The 21,683-nt window shown below is 36.8% G+C and overlaps 1 protein-coding gene across 7 annotated transcripts in view; it reads left to right on the plus strand.

Moving 5' to 3' along the window:
* The window catches only part of LOC131153623 (uncharacterized), an 81,845-nt gene that overhangs the window by 854 nt on the left and 59,308 nt on the right, over nt 1–21,683 (plus strand). For 4 of the 7 annotated variants that reach the window (XR_009136285.1, XR_009136287.1, XR_009136284.1 and 1 more), the window contains exons 2-15: nt 308–1,518; nt 1,615–1,796; nt 2,406–2,611; nt 2,765–2,833; nt 8,439–8,511; nt 10,539–10,695; nt 10,851–11,142; nt 11,227–11,341; nt 11,513–11,676; nt 11,915–11,989; nt 12,112–12,536; nt 12,992–13,056; nt 13,930–13,979; nt 14,115–14,144. Coding sequence is in view for 2 of the 7 variants with exons in the window: in XM_058106052.1 (XP_057962035.1) it covers nt 308–1,518; nt 1,615–1,796; nt 2,406–2,611; nt 2,765–2,833; nt 8,439–8,511; nt 10,539–10,695; nt 10,851–11,142; nt 11,227–11,341; nt 11,513–11,676; nt 11,915–11,989; nt 12,112–12,300 (2,733 nt within the window). In the remaining 5 variants the exon portion in view is untranslated. Of the gene's footprint in view, nt 1–307; nt 1,519–1,614; nt 1,797–2,405; nt 2,612–2,764; nt 2,834–8,438; nt 8,512–10,538; nt 10,696–10,850; nt 11,143–11,226; nt 11,342–11,512; nt 11,677–11,914; nt 11,990–12,111; nt 12,751–12,991; nt 13,057–13,929; nt 13,980–14,114; nt 14,380–21,683 lie in introns of those variants that run through there. The other 3 variants (XR_009136286.1, XM_058106052.1, XM_058106053.1) reach the window with 3 other exon arrangements.

Genomic DNA, 21,683 nt, shown 5'->3' on the forward strand with positions numbered 1-21,683 from the left:
TGCTATTTTTGGGGATTGATGATAAATTTTGTTCACGGGACATTGTTAGAGTTCTTGAAACTCTCACGCACATCTAGGAACCTGCTTGCACTACAAAATCACGACTTTATTGCAAACAAGAGCCAGGTGCTCCACTCACCCATTTCCAGGAGAAGTTTCTATTGGGGTTTCCTGAAGACTGATGGCTTGCTATTTGAGTTGTAAGAGTTAGTTGCATCCTAGGATAACTTAATATTGTTTTTATTGGGTGCTTATGCGGTTGAAATTTGTGCAGTTATTTAATTTTTTATGTTTGCAATGTTCACAGGGAGGTCATACTGAGGGTTGTGCATCTCATCATAAAGTTCAGGAGAAACTTTGCCAAAACGAGAAAATTAGTGGAAAAAATGGTAGAAAATTGAAAACACTGGGAGAGGAAAGGAAGGGTGATGATATGGTAACTGATTTGATTATAGATAGAAAAGACAAAAAGGAATATCTAAGAGGCAAGCTGGAAACTAGCAATCATGAAATGCTATCCAGTGGCAGTCCAGTTAGTCCTATCAATGGGGACATTGTCCATGAATTTTTCAAAGAGGACATTCGGCCGCAAGTGACACATTCATTATCTAGTAGCAGAGAGGATAAATACAAAACTCTGAGATACTCACCGCCTCAAGACAGATACCATGAAAGGGTTCATGCTAGTGGCAGATCAAGGTCATGTGATCGTGTCAGGGAGAGATCTCGGTCCCAAAGCATTGTACAAGAGGTTATGGCACATAATCGTGAAAGGAATGCCACATTTTATGCTGACAACAGCAACACTGATCATGATTCAGACAATGAAAGAATGGTTCGACACAGCAGGAATCATAAACATGGTGGTAGAGATTTGGCAAGGGATGAGGAAAGAGAACGCAGCACTAGCTACAGTAGACATGATGGGCGAGAGGACAGGCACTGCAGTTGGGAAACATTGGACAGAGATAGGGATGAGAGGGAGGTGGAGAGGGCTAGGAAAAGAGACCGTGAATGTGATAAGAGTGGAGACTGGGAGATAGAGAGGGATATTAGGAGGGAGAAGGACAGGGAACAAAGCAGGGATAGGGATAGGAAAAGGGAGAAGGAACGAGATAGGGACAGGGACAGGGACAGGGACAGGGCATTGAAGATGGATAAAGAATGGGATCGAGAGAGAGATTGGAGCAGGGACATGGTGAGGGAGAGAGATAGGGTAAGGGAAAGAGATAGAAGTTGGGAGAGAGCCAGGGAGCGGGAGAGGGAAAAGGAAAGGGTTAGGGCGAGGGATAGGGATCGGAATAGGGATAAAGGTAGGGATACTGGGAGAGATAGCAGATACCATAAATATGAAATCCTTGATGGCTATGGTGATCGAGATAAATACAGTAGCAGGTCCAGGCATGCAAGACATGAAGAAATGAATTATTACACTGACAGGACAAAGAAATATGAATCATCAAAAATTGATGGGGCTAAACGTGAGCCCTACGAAGGAGGCGAAGACAAACCAAAAAGGTATGCGTTTTCTAATTTTCTCGTTTATTTTGTCATCAAGTTTTGAGGTATCCTTTTGACTGTTTTGTGAATTCTTAAAATATTATTTGGGTGCAGGGATGATGATGAACAAGAGGACTATGAAGAAAAGGTTGCATTGCAACTCGCTGAACAGGAAGAGGAAGATCTTAACCGAATTAAGGAGGAGAGTAGAAGGCGAAGACAAGCCATACTTGAAAAATACAAGGCTCAGGTGTTACAGCCACAAACTGAACCACATTCAGAGGATGCAGGGAAAAGTGAGGCTCAATTTCTTTTAAGCTTTCAATGGTCATGTTTCTTTGAAGCTATGAATTTAGAGAGCTGGCTTTGCGTGCTCACACTCTTGCTCCTGGGCTAAATTATGTAAATGATAATTTTCCAGTTGCCACAATTCTTCAATAATGCTTGATTCTCGTTCTTTCTCTCACCCTCTCCACATATTTGTGCCCACATTTGAGGCATATGGTTGAAAGTCGCATTGCATGACACATCCCATGCACTTAAAATAAGTTTGCATTGTACAATATGGTACAATGTATTACTAATGAAATAATTGATTTATGAGAAGTTTATGTTTTTTTGTCGGATACTGTTTCCAAAAGTGTTTAAACCTCCTCTGTGTGGATGTTCATCCTCATTTTAATGCTCGTGCTTTGATGGACATTATAACCATTTGATGCAATGTTGAGGATGGAGATTCTCTAACTTGTAAATCCTTCACAAACATCAGAGCAAACTTCAGCTGAGTTAGATGAAACATTTTTTGTTGACATGCCTACCTGAAATCCATTCTCTAAATTATATGCAATCATTTGTTTTTTCTGGTTAATTCTTATATGTACTTAGATCTTTTTATATGGACACAGATAAAGAGCCCGTTGAAGAGCCAGTTCGTCAATCTGTAGCCTCTGGTAATAATGTTGGTTCCAAAATTCTTGATGGGAGGTCTGATGGTGCAGATGTCTATGTTGCCGAGCCATCATTTTCTGTGGGGAAATCTCCTCTACAAAATGGAGTTTCTTCTTTTGAGAGGACTTCTGGTGCTGGTGGGCTAGGGGAGGGTACTCCAAAGGTGTGTGTGACAATATTTTCAAATTATAAAAAGACTTGCTTTGTTGCTTGGATATCTTCTACATCTATCTTGGACACATATACTTATTTTTTAGGTTCTTAGCTGTTTCATTTCCATTGATTTTTATGATATTTATCTTATTAATTTGTGCAGAGTGAGAGATCAGATGACATGTTCTGTGATGATATTTTTGGAGAATCACCTGCTGGAGTTCGCAAATCAGTAAGTCTCATTCTATGCAATTTCTATTTATTTAATATATTGCATCTCTTAGTGCTTTCTACTGTGCATTGCAAGATGGCATTAATAACCTGAGTAACAAAAAAGTGATCTGTCTTTTAGTTTTTGTTTTATTAATATAAGAATGTCAACTGCGGATTGTGGTTCTTCAAATGAGAGTTGGGCTAGGTCGTGTTGATTTTGTTGTTCCACTGTGATTGTATATGTGGAGCCTACCATTCATTGGGAATATTGAATTATTGCTATGTGCAGATGGGCTTAGATTAGCTTCTCATTTTGCGTTGCACATATTTTATGTTCTTTTTGATTCACATGTTACCTGGTCCCTTGTGAGATTGAGTTCGTAACATGTATCCGCTCACCTCTTTTAAAAAGTGACTTTGATTTTTCAGGGAAATAAGTACAAAATTTCTGAAAGGGGAAGAAAAAACTGTTTAGATGGGATATTCTTTTTTTCCCTTTAGATTGTTACTAGTGTGTGCAACGTATTTTGGATTACTTTAGTATGAAGCCATTATTATTACTATTATTATTAAGCATTATCATATTATATGTATCATGTTCATAATTAATTATAATTGGTTTAGGTTAGTTCAGGTTTAATTGCATCTGGAAGGTTGGGGCATGGAGTGCAAGTTGATGCAGTACTACCCAAAGAAGGAACAGAAACAGAAGAAACTGAGAATTAGAAAGGATTGAGGATGGGGTTATGGGAGAATGAATAAAGTAAACAGTGGTAAGAGAATGAAGAAAGGGAAGGGGAAGAGAAATCAGAACTTAGAGAGGGAAGAGTGACAAGCACAATAATGAAGTTTAATTTAAATACAACTGACCCTACAATTCACGGAACTTCACAGTAAAAAAATAACAATGAAACAACCCCTAAAGAATTAAAATGCGCAAAGTAATCCTAAATTAACTGAATTTCTAAAATGACTTAAATTTCAAAGCTAAGATAGAAATCCTAATTTCTAAATTTATAGCTGCAATGTAAGTGTAAAGTTTTCCATTGGCGTTCATTCATCAAACTCCTCATGATGGAGAAAATGTGACCTTGACTTTTGAAATGGTGTTGTAGCTGCAACTAGGGGTGAGCATAATTCAGTGAAAACCGAATTAACCGAATTAACCGACCGAAATTGGTCGGTTCGGTTCGGGTAAAAAACTTGGTTCGGTCAGTTCGGTTGGGATTTTACAAAAATTCGGTTAATTGGTTTCGGTTCGGTTAACAACAAAAAATAATTCGGTTAACCGATTAACCAAATTATTAATTAATTAAATTTTAAGTATAAATTATGAATAGAATTGTTTTTTATTATGAACATGGATATACCTTGTGGAAATTAATGTTGTCGTCGAAGGGGATGACGACGCCGCCAATAAATATTTTCAGTGAAAATTTTTTCATCTTTTTTATTTTCAACGTTTCAATAATAACAAAAACATCGCCTTATTTTTATTTCCACTTGATTTGCGAAGACCTAGAATAAATAAATAAATAAAAGTTATTGCACCTCAAAATAAATAAGCCTATGTGATAGAGTAAATGCATTGACACAATTATTAAAATAAATTAGTTATGAAATTTTTATTTAATGTATAATTGAATAAATTCGGTTAAAATTGGTTAACCGAATTACCTAAATTGGTAATTCGGTCGGGTTCGGTTCGGTGTGATTCGGTAGTTTGGTCTGTTCGGTTAACAACATTATTTAACTAAATTTTTCGGTTAATTCGGTTAATTACCCGAATTTGGCCGAACGACCGTTTGCTCACCCCTAGCTGCAACTCCATTGGTGGGAACAAACTTGAATATACACTAAAATCAAGATGCACAAATTGCATTCATCGTCTTACCATGGGATGTATTTTAGAGGCCCTCTAACTGCATGCAACATAGAAGGCCCGAATGACCTCTGATAAAATAACATGTCCTTAAAAAAAAACAGAAATCAATTTAATATCCAAAACCACTGACAACTGAGTCAAATATGTGTTCAATATGTATTCTAGAAGGATAAAAAATGTTTGGTTATGGATCTGTGGAGGGAGAAATGCAATGGATATGGATGGGGGCACATATTTAATGGATAGAGGAGAAGTAATCTCAAGGTAATTTTCCACAAGATTCCACAGGACCACAGCCAAGGAATTTCCAACAAATGAGCAACTAATTGTTAGTTATGTCTTTGGTTAGAAATGGAAAATTGAGGTCAAAGAAGTCATTGACATTAACATGCATATATGTCCTAGTAGTCTGGTGCTCATGTTGAAGTTCATTGCAAGTCTTCATAATCATGTTTGGAGGCAAATCAAGGTCTGCCTCTGTCTTGAAGCATCAAGGTGTCTGTGGACAGAAGTCAATTCTGAGGCACTATTTTGATACATGATTCATGTACACTGAAGAATCCTCTAAAGAATAAAGAAGTTGTGCACTAAAAATATGCAAACCAGTATGTATCCATGAAGTCAATTTGCAACAATATGCATGAGCACCATAGTAGTTAGAGGCGTGAGGCGAGCTGAGGCGCAAAGGGTCTTTGAAGCCGAGGCACAAGGCGAAGGCGCGCGCCTCATGAAGGTGAGGCGCACAATTATTAAAATGGTGTAAAATGTCTATTTGGGGTAATTGATATATGAACACATGAATATCTAGTAATATTAGAATTTAAAATGCCAAAAAATTCAAGTACAAAATTGCAAATTTAGTCCAAAAGCATCAACAATTTAACATAGTTCATCATCAAAAGAAAAGAGTACAAATAAAAAAATAGTAGCTAAATTTCAATAAAAAAAAAAAATATTATGTATTAATTATAATTTAGAAACTCACATTAATTAAACTAAATATTACAAATTAAAAAATAGTAGCTAAATTTCAGTAAAAAGAATAAATATTATGTATTAGTTATAATTTATAAACTTGCATTAATTAAACTAAATATTTAATTAGTAATTACATGTAAAGAAGAAGAGGAAAAAAAGTAGCCAAATTTCAATAAAAAGAATAAATATTATGTATTAGTTATAATTTATAAACTTACATTAAATGAACTAAATATTACAAATTTAAAAACAGTAGGTAAATTTCAGTAAAAAAATAAATATTATGTATTAGTTATAATTTATAAGCTTAGATTAATTAAAGAAAATATTTAATTTATAAGCTTACATATAAAGAAGAAGAAAAAGAGAAGCAGCAGGCAGCACGCAGGCAGCAGGAAGAAGAAGAAGAAGAGAAGCAGAAGGCAGCAGGCAGCAGGAAGAAGAAGAAGAAGAAGAAGAAGAACTCGCGAGGGCTCCTGCTGGTTGGAAACGAAGTCGCGAAGGGTCGTGCTTCTTCAAAATGTCGAAGACGAACTCACGATCCTGGTTCGAAGCTCGAAGATGAAGTAGCGAAGGCTTCCGGCTGGTTCGAAGGCTCGCAGACGAGCTCACGTTGCTGGTTCGAAGGATCACGAAGGCTCCTGCTGGTTCGAATCTGCAAACGAACTCACGAAGGGCTTCGAAGGGCCGAGTGGGGCTAGGGGCTATGTTCGTTCGAGTCCAGTGAGGGCCATGGGTGTGGCTGTGGCTATTTCTCTACTTTAAATGACTAAAAATTCATAAGGCGCGACTCACTGCTCCTGTCGCCCCAGTGCGCCTCGTCTCGCCTAGCGTTGCCTCTTGCAGGTCGCCTCGCCTCGCCTCACCTGGTTTGAGGCGCAAGCCTCTTCGCTTCACTGCGCCTTGCACCTAGGGGCGCGCTTTTAACTACTATGATGAGCACAACTAATATACGAATGTTTATCCTCAAGAACTTGAGTATTCTTTTGAACATATTGAATGGGCTTACAATATGCTAATTGCTTTCTATAAGAATGAGGGGCATGTTTCTTAAAATATATTTCATTTCGGACTCAGACTTAGTATGGCCCCTTGTAGTCTGATGTGAAGGAACTTTTAAGGAAGAACTGATGGAAAAGGAGTTGATTTGGGCTGTTGTAAAAATTGTTCAGCTGTCTTGTGAGAGAAGATATTAGAAAGAAAAACTGATCCTTACTGTTTGGTTAAAAAGATGTAGGGTGCCTGGAATTTTTAAAATAAAAAAAATGGATGTCACGAAACATTATTAATGCCTAGATAATTTTGTAGTATTTGAAAAAAAAAAAAAAACCAAGGATACTCATGGAATAGAATAGTTTGTTAGAGAAAGCTAGCTTTTAGCTTCTAAAATATCTAAGTTGTAACAACTAAAAATTGATGGTTGTTATTTATAAAAAATAACTAAGTTCTTGAAGGGGTGGTCGCTGGAAATATTTCAGATGGTGCAGAAGACCATGTTCTTGAAGTCATGGTGACGATACTTGTGGCTGGCTTTTGGGGGTTGCGAGATGTTTGCCGCTGATGGTTGGGGACGTGTGGCAAATCTCTTCTTGCGTTGTATTGTTGGACAAACAGGGGCAATGCATGTAATTATTTGGGAAAGTTGCAGGCCTTGAGACAGTTTGTGGTTATGATGGCAGTGGCAAGGTACTGTGGTTTGTTGTTCAGGTTTTGAGATGATTTTACAGTGGAGCTGATTTATCCAATTTTGCTCTTAGGAGATCCCAGCCAGAGAAGGAAAGGAGAGGGAAGAAACAGTTAGATATAAGAGGTTAGGGAGAGAAATAGAGGGTAAGAATGGGGAAGACGAACAGAAGAGAAGAAGAAAGAGAAGGGATAGGAGGAGGCCGTAAGTAGAGAGAGAGAATACAGGAATCGAGAGGAACACAATAGGGAAGTTTAATCCAAATATAACTGCATCCTAACCATACAATACACAATAATGTAATTTTATACCTTGCGTCGAAAATAAAATAAATAATTATAAACGACCTGTAAAGAGCTAAAATGCCCAAAATAGCCATAAATTAACTGTATGTCTAAAATATCCAAAATTTCTGAACAAAAAAACCTATAATTTCTAAATTTATAGCTGCAATATAAGCGTCTAAAGTTCTGCATTTGCGGTCTTCCAACACTATGTTATGTAGAAGAATAATGGGTGGACCTTGTACCTTGTGCTTTGCATCATAGCGAGGTGGGGTTTTGCATATATCAATTAATTTGGAGCGACAGACCACTTGTATGCTTTTGCTTTTTAGCTGAAGTAGATATTCCCTGTTTGAACAAAACAATAATATTGAGGCAAGGATCTTTTTAACTGTAGCTTTACATTATGTGGGGGTTGTGGGTTTAGTTTTGTCTTTGAGAATCAATTTCCTATATTATCATGCTGATTATTTATAATTTACTTCATTTTTGGCTGTTTGATTGACTGTTAATACTGTTGCTTTAACATTGATGAGAATTTCCTTGTGTGGTTGGCGGGTTGCACATTTGGTACATCAATTTTCTTCTGAATGGTTTGTTCACTCATGTCAACATGAAGCATGTTCTTTGCATTTGATTTTTTCTTTTCATAAATAGTGCTCCTTTGACTTTATTGTGATAATGTGATCTTATTTTATAATTTTATATGATTAAGTTGATATTTTGGCTTGACCAACGATCTTTTGGACAATTGTTCCAATGTCTTGATCTCTCTATCTCTCTTGCTTTGTAGGGTAAAGGAGATGGTTTGCCAGTTGAAAGGAGTGGCCTTCATGACAATTGGGATGATGCAGATGGATATTATAGTGAGTATTTTATCTATTGTTTGTCATAAATTAACTCCATTTACCCTGTTTTTGACATTGTGTTTGTTTTTTGTCATTTTTTTTGAAAAGGGTGTCGATGCCCAAAGAACTTGAGGTTGAATTTTGCTAGCCTGTAAGATCTCAACATGAAGACTATTTGTCATAAATTAACTCCATTTTCCCTGTTTTTGCCCTTTGTTTTTGTTTTTTGTCATTTTTTTTCGGAGGGGGTGTCGATGCCGAAAGAACTTGAGGTTGAATTTTGCTGGCCTGAAAGATCTGAACGTGAAGACTTTTGAGTTTTCTGCAGTTATTAGTAATATTGCTAAATAAGGGGCTGATTGGTATTATTTCTGTTTTTTTTTTGCATCACAGAATTTAATATATTATTGAAATGCCCCTATCCACAGAGTTTCTAAAAAATTGAAAAAAAAAACAAGTCTCTTAGAGCACTAGAAATTGAGTTAAAAAATATAATAATTAGCTTTTATTTTTATTGTAGCTTTTCTAATTTTTATTTCTTTACATTTTGATGATTGTAATCATATTGTTTTATTGTTATTTGATTCAAGGAAAAAAGTGAACATGCATTGATTAGGTGTCTTTAAACTCGTTTTTGTATTTTTCTTAGAAATATCAATCAAACATGCTGGTAGTTTTCAAGTCTTAATGTTTTTGGTCTTAGTTTTCATAATATTTGACAGTGAAGTCAATTCGACCCCTAAGTTTTATCAAACAAAATATGGGTGACCCTTCTCATTCTTCTCTTTTTGTTGGTGCCTATGAGCCATGGTTTTAAAACCCAGATTCGTACCAGCCTGGTAATATATATAAATATAATTGCAAATATGCTTCTGATAAATTTTAGTAGGCTATTAGAGCGAATAAAAAAAATGTAGATAATTTCTGTACTACTTTCCCTATTATTAATGAAGCTTGAAGTTTCTTCTTCTGGTTATATCATCATCATCATCATAATTATTATATTATTATTAAGTGGTAGCATGAGAAAATATTTGATTCAATTAAGATTTACTTAACCATTAAAGAGTTTCCCCGGTGGGGGGTGGTATGTGTGAGCATATAGTGTGTATGTATGTGTGTGCATATTACTTTTCAATGAAATTGACAAAACATTAAACTGGTGCAGTGGTAAACGAATATTCTTCATTAAGTGCCTGTAGCTTCAAGTCTGCAGGCAGCAGTTTATTTTATTTTATTTATTTTTGCTAGGGCTGGGTTGACTCAGCTGGTTCTTTGGGCCTGCTGAGTCAGGCCAAGTCATTTGGTTTTAGCTAGGATGACCCTGGTCCTGCGATTTTGGTTCTGCAATATCTCCTGGACTGGATAAATGACTGGTGTTGGTCCAACATGGTCAGACCAACCAGTCCTGTCTGGATTTTAAAACCATGCTATGAAAGTACGAATCATTGAATGGGAAAGAAGGATTTTCTTCTTCTCGGCTTAATCCTGAGCATGTTTTGTGCCTTTTAGGTTCCCAAATGAGGGAAAAGTTGCAATCATACAAAGTTGATCCTCGGAAGCCCATGCTGTCTGTTATTGAGTCTTTCAGGTTCCCCTTTCCCACCCCCTTGACATTGTGCATTTTCTTTACTTAGTGTTCTGGTGAAAAATTTGTGCATATTCAACGCCTTTTCCTTTCTAATACCATTATGATGCATTAAACTGCTGGTTTTTGCTAGCTGTTCTCCTGACTCTTTGTGCCCACTAAATGCATGCAAAATAATGATACGGTGTTTGAAAGCACTATTAAATATGTATTGCCAATGTTTAGATATCATTGGGGAGTATGGAAAATTTCTTCTGACTTTATGTTAGTAACAGGAACGCTCTGCTGAAATAGTTTACAATAAAAAATAGTTTGAAAACTATGATTAATCCAATATAGAAAAGCTTCTGAGGAAATTCAGAGTGTTTTATGGTTGTAAGTTAACCTGTCCTTCATTGTTTTTTCCTTTTATTCTTTAATAATTAAATCTCCTTCGTCACCATGACATTTTGTGCAGGCTACCGGTTTGGAGAAATACTTGATGGTCGGTATGAAGTTACTGCTGCTCATGGGAAAGGTGTTTTTTCGACAGTTGTCCGTGCAAAAGATCTTAAGGCTGGAAATGGTGATCCGGAAGAAGTGGCAATAAAAATTATACGGAACAATGACACAATGTGAGTTGCCATAGGATTTGGACTGGATTTAGGCTTCCATGATCCATACGATTCTTTGTCCTTTTATTATGTTCTGATTCTGGATCAATGTATGCCCAACTTTAGGCCCTAATTTTCAAAAGGAATTTTTTAATGGTTGTGCATGCATTATTTAGGTACAAGGCTGGTATGCAAGAACTGGTCATATTAAAGAAATTAGTTGGTGCGGATCCAGATGACAGGCGCCATTGCGTTCGTTTTCTTTCACATTTCAAGTATCGGAATCATCTTTGTTTAGTTTTTGAATCTCTTCATATGAATCTACGCGAGGTCTTAAAGAAGTTTGGTCGTAACATTGGCCTTAAGCTAACTGCTGTGAGAGCATATGCAAAGCAACTTTTTATTGCACTGAAACATCTTAGAAACTGTGGTGTTCTTCATTGTGACATAAAACCTGATAATATGCTGGTGAGTATTAAGTATTCTTTTCTTTTTGGTTTTCTTCCTTTTAATTGTTTTTCATCCAAATAATTAATTCCTTGTTTTCTTTAGGTTAATGAAGCAAAAAATGTGCTGAAGCTTTGTGATTTTGGTAATGCTATGTTTGCTGGAAAAAATGAAATCACACCATACCTTGTGAGCCGCTTTTATCGTGCTCCTGAAATAAGTAAAGACTTCCTCTTTAGCTATTCCATGACTTAAAATGGTCAAAATGCTTTATTTATTCTTTTTGGTAGGGGGTTCAGTTGGACATGCTCATTGATTGATGTTTGGGGAATGGTCTCTTCTCTCTTTTATTGAAAACAAGCCGTTGATTGAGCCTGATATTTTTGTGCAGTTCTTGGGTTGCCTTATGACCATCCACTGGATATTTGGTCTGTTGGTTGCTGCTTGTACGAGCTTTACACGGGCAAAGTTCTTTTCCCAGGTCCTTCAAACAATGACATGCTTCGTCTACACATGGAATTGAAGGGTCCTTTTCCAAAGAAGATGATCCGGAAGGTTTGAGTTTATTTAAATGCTTGGAGTATTATTCTATTTTTTGAACATTTGGTTTTTAACTGCAGCATCCGGGAATACAAATGTTCTCAAAACTTATTTTTTAAGCTGTTTTTTGGGTGGGTTTTGGGGGGGGGGGGGGTTGTCAATTTTTGTATATGTAAGTCATGCATTTATGCCTTGATATTTGTGAAAATTTCCTTGTTTGCTGATTTCCTCCTTCCTTCATTGCTTCTTACAGGCAGGATTTACTGAACAGCATTTTGATCAGGATCTTAATTTTCTTTCTGCAGAGGAAGATCCTGTTACGAAGAAGGTAGGCATTGATTTCCAGACATGAATTGACTATTTTAGTTTCTATTGTTCTGCCCTGAGTTGTAACAGTGGGAAGTCATGATGCCCTTTGATTGATTGAGCTTTTAAATTCTGCCATTGCAGACTATAAAGAGACTGGTTCTTAACATTAAGCCAAAAGATATTGGAACAATAATTACGAGCTCTCCTGGTGAGGATCCAAAGATGGTAGCCAATTTTAAAGATCTTCTAGACAAGATTTTTGTGTTGGATCCGGAAAAGAGAATGACAGTATCACAAGCATTGAATCATCCATTCATTACGGGCAAGTGAACAATGATGCTGATTTTCTGACCCCCAGAAATGCTGTTGCCCTAGATATTTGTACATTATGACTTTGAATTTATATTGAGATTTCTAATCATTGGGCGTTTATCTGTCTTTTATCTTCTCTGTGCTGGCCTAAGAGCTTTGGACACAGTTTTTGGCATGGTTGAAGCCGAAGGGGATGGTGTTTGGTCTGGACACCTACTTGGCGGTTCTGTCAGTGGATGTGTTCTGTTTCTATTGTAAGACAACTCGCCAAAGGCGTTTTTACCCTCTTTTGTAATCATTCTTGATGACAGCCAATGTGAAAATAGCATTTATTCTCTTCTACATTGACAATGATTTTGTTTGTACTTTTAGTGCGGGTATCTGCATTTCAATTTGTGGGGAAATTGTATGGAAAGAAGTATATTCCTTCGATTTTGCAAAATAATATTGTTCTGACATTATTATTCATTTGGACATCCGAATTTTTATTTATTCATCTTTCACTTCTTATTATTGGAGTCTGGATGGTTTGTTTCTACTGTTCTTCATGAATCTTTGCCTGGTTTTTGGATATCAAATTTGGAGGCATTGTATTTTATTTGTCATCCGCTGTATTTTCAGTGCATCTTCTTTACAATCTGCATTGTTTTTTTTTTTTTCTTTTGAATTTTTTTGGATCCTGGAGAGTCTAATTGTATTTTTCATTCAGGACATCTACCAGGGGTATGAGGCAATCCTTCAGTGGTTAGATGCTTAAAAGGCACCCAGGAGAAGGTATCTTGGTTTGTTTATTGGGAGCTTATTGTGGCACCATTTAGAGTACATAACATCATCTCAAATATCAAACAAATATTTTCCCCGTTGTCTGTTGTTTTTGTTGCCACTTTTAATTGGGAAGTTGGCAAGCTAAATGAAATTGTTTTTATATCCTCAAAAAATTATGACTTTTGTGGATATGCAAGCTCACTTGCATGACCATGCTTGTGCATGTGGGAGTTGGTGGCAAATGTGATGCATTTGCATGCGTAACACCATAGAATGCCCCATACCAACTGTCAGATGAAAACATGCATCACTTTGGTTAGTGGATTCGAAATTGACAATTCAATATTAAAGATTACAGGCCATTTGTTTCTCCTTTCTAATATTTTCTAATTTGTTGCCTATCCTTGTGCTTTAGGAGGATATCTAAGTCTCCATGCTTTTTTTCTTCATCTTCTTCTTGTATTCTTTCTTTCTTTCTTTAATAATTTTCTTTGTTTATATAAAAGAATTTTATTTAAAGAAAGAGAGATATCAATGGAATGTGGCTTGGCTTAATTGTATAAAAAGTTTCTAGTAATCGAACACTAATTGGATGGCAAAATGCTTGCAGTTCCATTCTGAACCGTTTTTTTTTTTTTTTGGCAACTGGCAATGCTATTATGTTATGTGGAAGTGATGTGTCTTAGCTGCCTTGGGTGTGCCATATACATTTTTTTTCTCTCTCCCACCCATTTTAATCTGGTCTCTCATAGGGGTCATTATTGCAGTGTGAACTCCATTTTTCTGCATGTTTGCTATGTTTCTTATATTCTTTGTCATGGTTTATATGCCTACCCTAATGAAATTGCATTACATCTTATCCATGGCTTGGTCATTATGGAGGCATTAACATCTGGAGGTGTATGGATGCGGCCTAGAAGTGAAGTATTTTGGTGAGTTTGTCAATTTTATTTTATTTGTTAAAATTTAATTCCCGTCTTCTGGCATCTAGAACAGGTTATATGCAATATGCTGAGTATTTTATTAATGGGAATAAAATGTTGATATGAACATTATTTATTTTTTAGGGTGCAATTCCTGATGCTCCGTCTATTATGGTAAGTACTCTCAGATTTAGAAATCATATCAACATCTCATTTTTTGATAACTTACATGGTGAGTTTGTGGTGGTTTCTGTTCTTCTCTAATGCTTTTGTTATTGAAGCTTAAGGTCTGTTTGCATCTTATTTGTGGTAATGTTGGCAATGGGTAAATTGTGCCTTCTTGTTTGTGCACTTATATTTCTGTATTTATGTATGTAAAGATCTGTTGGCGACTGCAATCCAGTTTTCTTCATTGCTATCATTTTGTTGTGGATGATCTGATTGTCTGCGTCATGAGACAAACAGAGTTCAAGTTACATACAAAGAGGATTTTGATTCAATCGTTCCTATAACCACACAATACAATAAACAAGTAATATTATGTTACATTCTTGGGGAATAATTTTATTTGTCTTTGGAGATTGAATGGAGTTCACCAAGTTCAGTGACGACTTTGTCGCACTTGCAGTGGTTTGGGATCTCCACTATGTAGGGTCGTTGAGGTGATGTATGCTACCAAATGCGGTGATCGGTGATCCCATTCTCTCCCATCTACATTAACGTCTTCTTATTTTCCCTTGGTCATTTTAATGACGCATGCTTCATTAACTTTTTAATCTTGAGGTCTTCACCCTACATCAAATGCCACCTTTGAGGTGATATATATATATATATATATATATATATATATATATTTATATGTGTGTTTTTGTGTATGTGTGTGTGTGTTTGTGAGAGAGAGAGAGAGAGAGACAGAGAGAGAGTGTGTATCTTGAAATGATGGTTTGCGAGGCCATTTGGACACTTGACTAATCCACTGGGATAATGGGCCCGCCTCTCTACCCTTCTCCACTTAAATACCAAGATTTTGTGGCCTGACCTTGATTTTTTGTCTACATCCTGAGAACTTGATTTTTGCTAATATCTTTGACTGGTTGCACAATGTTTATACATTGGACCAATCCAAATGAACCTTGGTGGGACCTTGGACAACCGAACCAGAAATCTCTGGTTTTGGTCTTTTTTTTTTTTGCTTTGCTTTGTTTTGTTTTTTGTTTTGTTTTGGTGTTTTAGCTTGGGAGGCAGCTTAATTGACAATCTACAAAAAAGGGAGAACTTTGGTAAACAGATGTCTTTTGTGTGAAGAAGATGTTGAATCTGTGGGCCAGATCCTCCTACATTGCCATCGTTGAATCTCATTCCTCTTGCCATCTTTTGTTGTGCAATGAAAGGAACAGGAGGGCCTGCAAAAATTCAATTACTCTGCTTCTGATTTGCAAAGAGCAGTGGCCAGCTGATGTTTCCAATTGGCACAGTGGGCAAATTGTGAATGATCATAATGTAATTCTTGATTTGTGTGACACCTTGCGGGGTGATTGACTGCTATTTCCCTGGGTTGGCATCCCCTCGATGCACAGCTAATAATAGCTCTTTTTATCGATGGAAAAAAAATCCGTACATTTCTTTTGGAATAGAAATATCTGGAATTTGTCTTAGAATGCAGAAAGGAAAAAAAAAAAAAACAACTGCATGAGTATCCTTCCTTCTATTTGATCCATCTTGGTTTTTTTTCTTTTTTGATGATTTTCAACTGATGGCTCCAATCCAATCCATTCAGAATCTCTATAACTGATCTCCCCCACTGAATAATCCACATAATTGCTTGACGAATTCTATTCCAAAGATATACATTTGTGCCCCAGGTCTTTCCCCTCTAATCATGTAGCTCGCCCAACACTGATCCTCCTTGCACTCATTTTATGTTAAGCCATGACCAGCTGCGACAAAGATCTGCTGAAGGAGCATTGTAGTGTTGTATGCAAGTTTGGTCGATAAATTCTTTGGCCACCTTGCACAGATAGCTGCTGCTTCTCAAAATTTGCAATTTAGTTTTCTAGTTCTTCATGGTTAGAATCCCTTGCGAGGATACTGCCTGTTAGAAGACACAGACCCCTAGGCAGAGCCTTTTCTTTCCATTTAGCCCCTTTAGGTGTAATAGGAAGATTGTCCATTCTTCTTTTCTTTCTGGGTATCTTTTCTCCTCTGCTGTCTTTGGCATCAGACAGGATCCTGAAAAGATTGTCAAAAATTCTTTCTAAGCCTAGGGTGCTTCTAACAAACATGGGACTTCTTATGCGGTTTCCCCTCTTTAAAGTTCCAAGCTATCAGCAATTGAAGCTGCATCTTTCCGAAGTGTTACTACTTTCAAGGTAGAATCTAATGTAAGCTAGAAACTCCTCCCATCCTTTTGTTGATAAGAACCTTCTAGGGAGGGCTGAAATCCGCCCTCTCCTATCTGCCTCATACTTTTCATGAACCGTCTTCATAAAAAAAGTTGTCTTATATATACTTTCATTTATATATTTTTAAATTGTATGACATAGTGTCATAGTAGTCAAAAGCGCGCCTAGGCGCGAGGCACAGTGGGGCGACAATGGTAGTGCCTCATCAGGGTTGAGGCGAGGCGACCTTCAAGAGGCATAGACAGGCAGGCGCACTGAGGCTCCAGACGCAGTGAGTTGCGCCTCAGATATCTGACCTTTTAACTTCATTTTTTTAAAACCTTCTAAGAAAGAAATTGTAGCCAGACTAGAACCAGCCCTAGCCCTAGCCCTACCCCTAGCCAGAGGCTTCGACTCAAACCAGCAGGTCCAGGCTTCGTCTTCAAGCCTTAGAACCAACACAAAACCAGCAGTCCAGGATTCGTTTTCATGCCTTCAAGCCTTCTCCAGCAAGAGAGCCATCACAGGAGCCCTTCATCTTCGAGGTTCAAACCAGCACAATCTTCGTCCTCGAGCCTTCGAACCAGCACGAATCACCTTCATCTTCAAGTCTTCGAGCCTTTGCAAGAGCCCTTTGTTTTTGAGGTTCAAGCCTTCGAGCCATTGAGTCATCATCGTCGGTCTTCGTGGCTTGCCAGGCTTCTTCTTCTGCTCTTGGCAAGTTATAGATTAACTTGCATTAGTGGGCTATGTTGATGCTTTTGGGCCTTCAGCCTGGCAATTTCATTTCCTTTCTAATTTGAAGATTGAACTCTTATATTTGGATCCTTCCCCTCCATTATCACATTAGATGTGTTTTTTGAATCAATTCCAGTTTCTTGGTAATTGAAGACAGGATTGGGGTGTGGACAAAAAACTAAGAAATGTTGCAATTTTCAATGTCTCAGATATTTTGCAGAATTTTGAAAATTTGGAAGTGAAATCTCAGGAATTATGTGTAATAAGAATAACTATGAAAAAACCCTTTTCTGACAAGCAAACAGAAACAATTTTATTGCATACTAGCAGTAAGTGTGGGATGAAGTGGAAAAATTTCTTCTTCTTCTTCTTCTTCTTCTTCTGTGGCTAGCAGGGGTAGCAAGTTATAGAGCTATGTTGTTGCTTTTGGGCCTTCGGCCTGGCAATTTCATTTCTCTTCTTCTTCTTCTTCTTCTTGCTGCTGCTGCTTGCTTATGGCTAGCAGGCTGCCCCTGCTCTTGGCAAGTTATAGATTAACTTGCATTAGTGGCTATGTTGATGCTTTTAGGCCTTCTGCCTGGCAATTTCATTTCCTTTCTAATTTGAAGATTGAACTCTTATATTTGGATCCTTCCCCTCCATTATCACATTAGATGTGATTTTTGAATCGATTCCAGTTTCTTGGTAATTGAATACAGGATTGGGGTGTGGAATGTTGCAACTTTCAATGTCTCAGATATTTTGCAGAATTTTGAAAATTTGGAAGTGAAATCTCAGGAATTATGTGTAATAACCATGAAAAGACCCTTTTTTTGACAAGCAAAACAGAAACAATTTTATTGCATACTAGCAGTAAGTGTGGGAAGAAGTGGAAAAATTTGATAATTAAACAAACTACAGGGTGCCACAAAAGGGATGTGTTAGTTTGTTAACACATTTATAGAATATTGACAACCACAGTTAATATGCTATTAGCAGTTGATATCGTATTATTTGATACTTGAATGGCATTTTTCCTGTTCTGGAACGCAAGCAATAAAACATTGACTGGGAGTAATGAAATATGTTCCTTATTGTATAGAGTTCCTGTCTGGCAGTGACAATACATTATTCTTATCGGGATCATAAAATTTAAGCATGAAGCTTTTTCAGAATAAAATATATTGGATATGTTACTGCAGCATATAACCTCAATTATATCATAATTTTTTAGTCAGTGTACATCAATTACAGGATTCTGCACTATGCTTTTTTACTGCTTCATTTGGATGCATAGCTTGACTGAGCTAACAGTTGCCAGTTAAAAATTGTTTTCCCCTGCTGGATTTTATTTGTTTGGACCATACTTCTTTCATCATTTACTGTGTTCTGTTCCAATTTGAACAGTTCCTACTCACTGAGTGTATTTCTTCTCACCCCACACCTCAGCTGTTTAACTGATGTTCATGGTTGAGGCATCCCTTTAACCATTAACCGAACTGAATTTTCATTTTACCAAAAATCTCAAACTGAACAAGTTTAAATGGCTATGTAAACCTTGGTTAACTGATTTTTTGGGTCAATATCAAATCATTAACCAAACAGTACCTAGTAACTAGAAAACTATACATTTCATGTTCAACAACAACAAAACCAAGCCTTAAGACCCACAAGGTGGGGTCGGCTATATGAATCATTTTCCGCTAATTTATGCGATCATGGATCATTTCTTTTGACAAAGTTAGGGCTATTAAATCCTTACTATCTCATTTCAAGTTATTTTAGGTCTACCCCCCTTTTGCTGCCCCCCCCCCCCCCCTCCGGGCAGTAAATAACTCACTCTTCTTCGCTAGCACACAATGTGACCTACATTGCAGGTGTCCTCTGGGCAGTAAATAACTCACTCTTCTTCGCTAGCACACAATGTGACCTACATTGCAGGCGTCCAATCAATCTGAGTACTCCCTCCCGTATCTTATCTTCTATAGGAGCTATACCTAACTTACCATGAATATGTTCATTTCTTAATTTATCTTTCAGTGTTATACCACTTATCCATCTAAGCATTCTCATCTTTGTAACTTTTACTCTTTGGATATTCTGTTTCTTCGTCACCCAACATTCTGATCCATATAACATGGCTGGTCTTATAGCCGTCCTACAAAAATTCCCTTTCAATTTTAAGGGTAATCTACAATCACGAAGCACACTTCCATTTTATCCTACCTGTTTTAACTCTATGCATTACATCATCTTCAATTTCTCCTTCAGCTTGCATAATAGATCCAAGGTATCGAAATCTACAAGTGCTAATTATTTCATCATCATCAAGTTTAACTTTGTCTCCAATATTCCTCCTACCATTACTGAAATTAAATTTCATATATTCTGTCTTATCTCTACTTATCCTAAACCTTCAAGATTCCAAAACTTCTCTTCATAATTCTAATTCAGCCTCTACTCCACCCCTAGTTTGTCATATCACTATGATATGACAATGTTAAATATATAATTTTTTCCAAAATACTGTCAAGTTTACAACATGTGAAAAATTAATATTATTTCATTTGTGCTCAATCATCTATGTAATATGTAAAATGTATAGATACGTAGTATAACTTTTATATGATTGTATTATGCTGATTCTGTAATGATAACCATGAATATTGAATGGATCAAACCAAAAACAAACTGGAGGCTTGAAAAAAATGAAAAAAATGTGAAAACAGAACCTAAATATAGTTAACTGATTTTTTATGGTCAGTTTTTCTTGGGCGCCATTCAGGTAGTAACTCATATTGTCAACCAAGGAAGGTGAATATCTGCTCGGTCCCTTGATGTGCATTGTTATGTTCAAATTTTATTATGGGAACAAGCTTAGTTGTTAGCCAATCAGTATGTGTCTTACAGTATATTGCAACATGCTGAATAATACGCTGTTGCGACCTCACATCATGAGTGTACTATGGAGATCTTGGCCATACAAAGATGGAATAGATCTCAACCTTTTGACATGGCTTTAATTGGGCAAAAGAGTGAGGCTCAATAGGCCAAATCAGAAAATACCTGACCAGAGTTGGCTGAGACTGCTGCTTTCTGCATTTGGTGTAAATAAAATAAAACATTCTGTTTTTATTTTTTTGGGTTGGGGGGGGGTGGTTTGAACATTTGATTGGAGAAAGAAAATTGCGCTCGATGACATAGATTTTCATATTTGATGCTCTCATACGTTGCTCCCACACTTGCCCGTCACACGGTGCAAATTGGTACTGCATGCTTCACCAGTACATGCAGTTCAAGTACCTGGCAATTCTGGCTACAACTTATATGATGTTATAATGAGGGTTCGTCTAGGGGTGGTGTTACAACAACATTCATTTTTTTTTGAGGGCTTTTGGATAACGACATCAAAAAAGGATTTCTGTTTGAATTATATTGAGGATTGGTCCCTGGTATATTTGAAAATTACATTCACTTGTTGAGATTTTCTGTGTGCTGAGCCTTGCTATTATTATTATTATTATTATTTCCATTTTGGATTCTTATAAGTTGTCTCAAATGTGGGCAAAGATATTTATTTATCACCAAAATACCAAACTGTTAATGATCTAGATGTATAACCTATTAAAAAGAGAAAAGTCATGAATGTAGAATATTTTTTGCATTTTTTTCAAAGAAAAGAATACTTAATGAACCTCCGCTGCTATTGCAATTCAGCACTTGGAATCCTATCTTTTAGCTGATGTATCATCTGTAGAAGAACTTGAAATAGCCGCAGTCTCTGCTTAAAAAATTGAAACAAGGCTATCTTCTGCCTCTTTTTGGTTGTGATTGGTATCTGCTTGGCCACTTCTCATTAGAGCATGTCTTTGAGGCGGCTGCTGTTTAGTCAAATTCCATGAGTTTGATCCAGTTGTTTCTTCAGCTTCATAGATTGTCGTTGCTCTTGGATCATAGGTTATCTTTCGATATGTATGACTTTCTTTCAATCTTTTTATTGTATGGAAAAGGCCAACCTATTTTTAATAAATTTGAACCAAATTAGGAGGCTTAAAATTAATATTAGGAAGGTCTAATTTTTTAACTTTAGGGAAAATGCCTAATAATCTCATAGAGTACAACATGAGGTATGGGTTATCCCTTGAACACGCCAGATGGATATTATCAATGCTTCATTTCTGGGCAGAGTCTGCCAACTGCCAGTCTAATCTGTTGGACTGTTGATTGGGCCTTGTTCAGATTGGCTTGTCAGAGGAGCTTATGGCCTGGCAGTTCACAGGGAGTATAGGAACAATTTTCCTTAAGACCAGTACTTCCTATGCTGTGTTAATCTGTGGTGGTTTATGTTGAATCTCCTGGAATAGAGAGTCCATTGCAATAAATAAATAATGAAATTGTGGTAGATTTAAATTTTTTGCCTTAATAAGGGTTGGTGTGGATGCTGGCTGTCATGGAATTTGATCATTATCATCCATTGCTGCTTACCTCATGCAAAGCTGCTCCATACTTCATTGTCTCCTGCTCATATTGTCACCTTTCTTCTGCTGCTCCTTATTGTGTCTCTATTATTAATTTTGAATTTGTATTATTACTCATGGTCTTTATATTTCATGTA

This window comes from Malania oleifera, chromosome 4 (assembly GCF_029873635.1).
Source record: "Malania oleifera isolate guangnan ecotype guangnan chromosome 4, ASM2987363v1, whole genome shotgun sequence".
Taxonomy (NCBI): Eukaryota; Viridiplantae; Streptophyta; class Magnoliopsida; order Santalales; family Ximeniaceae; genus Malania; species Malania oleifera.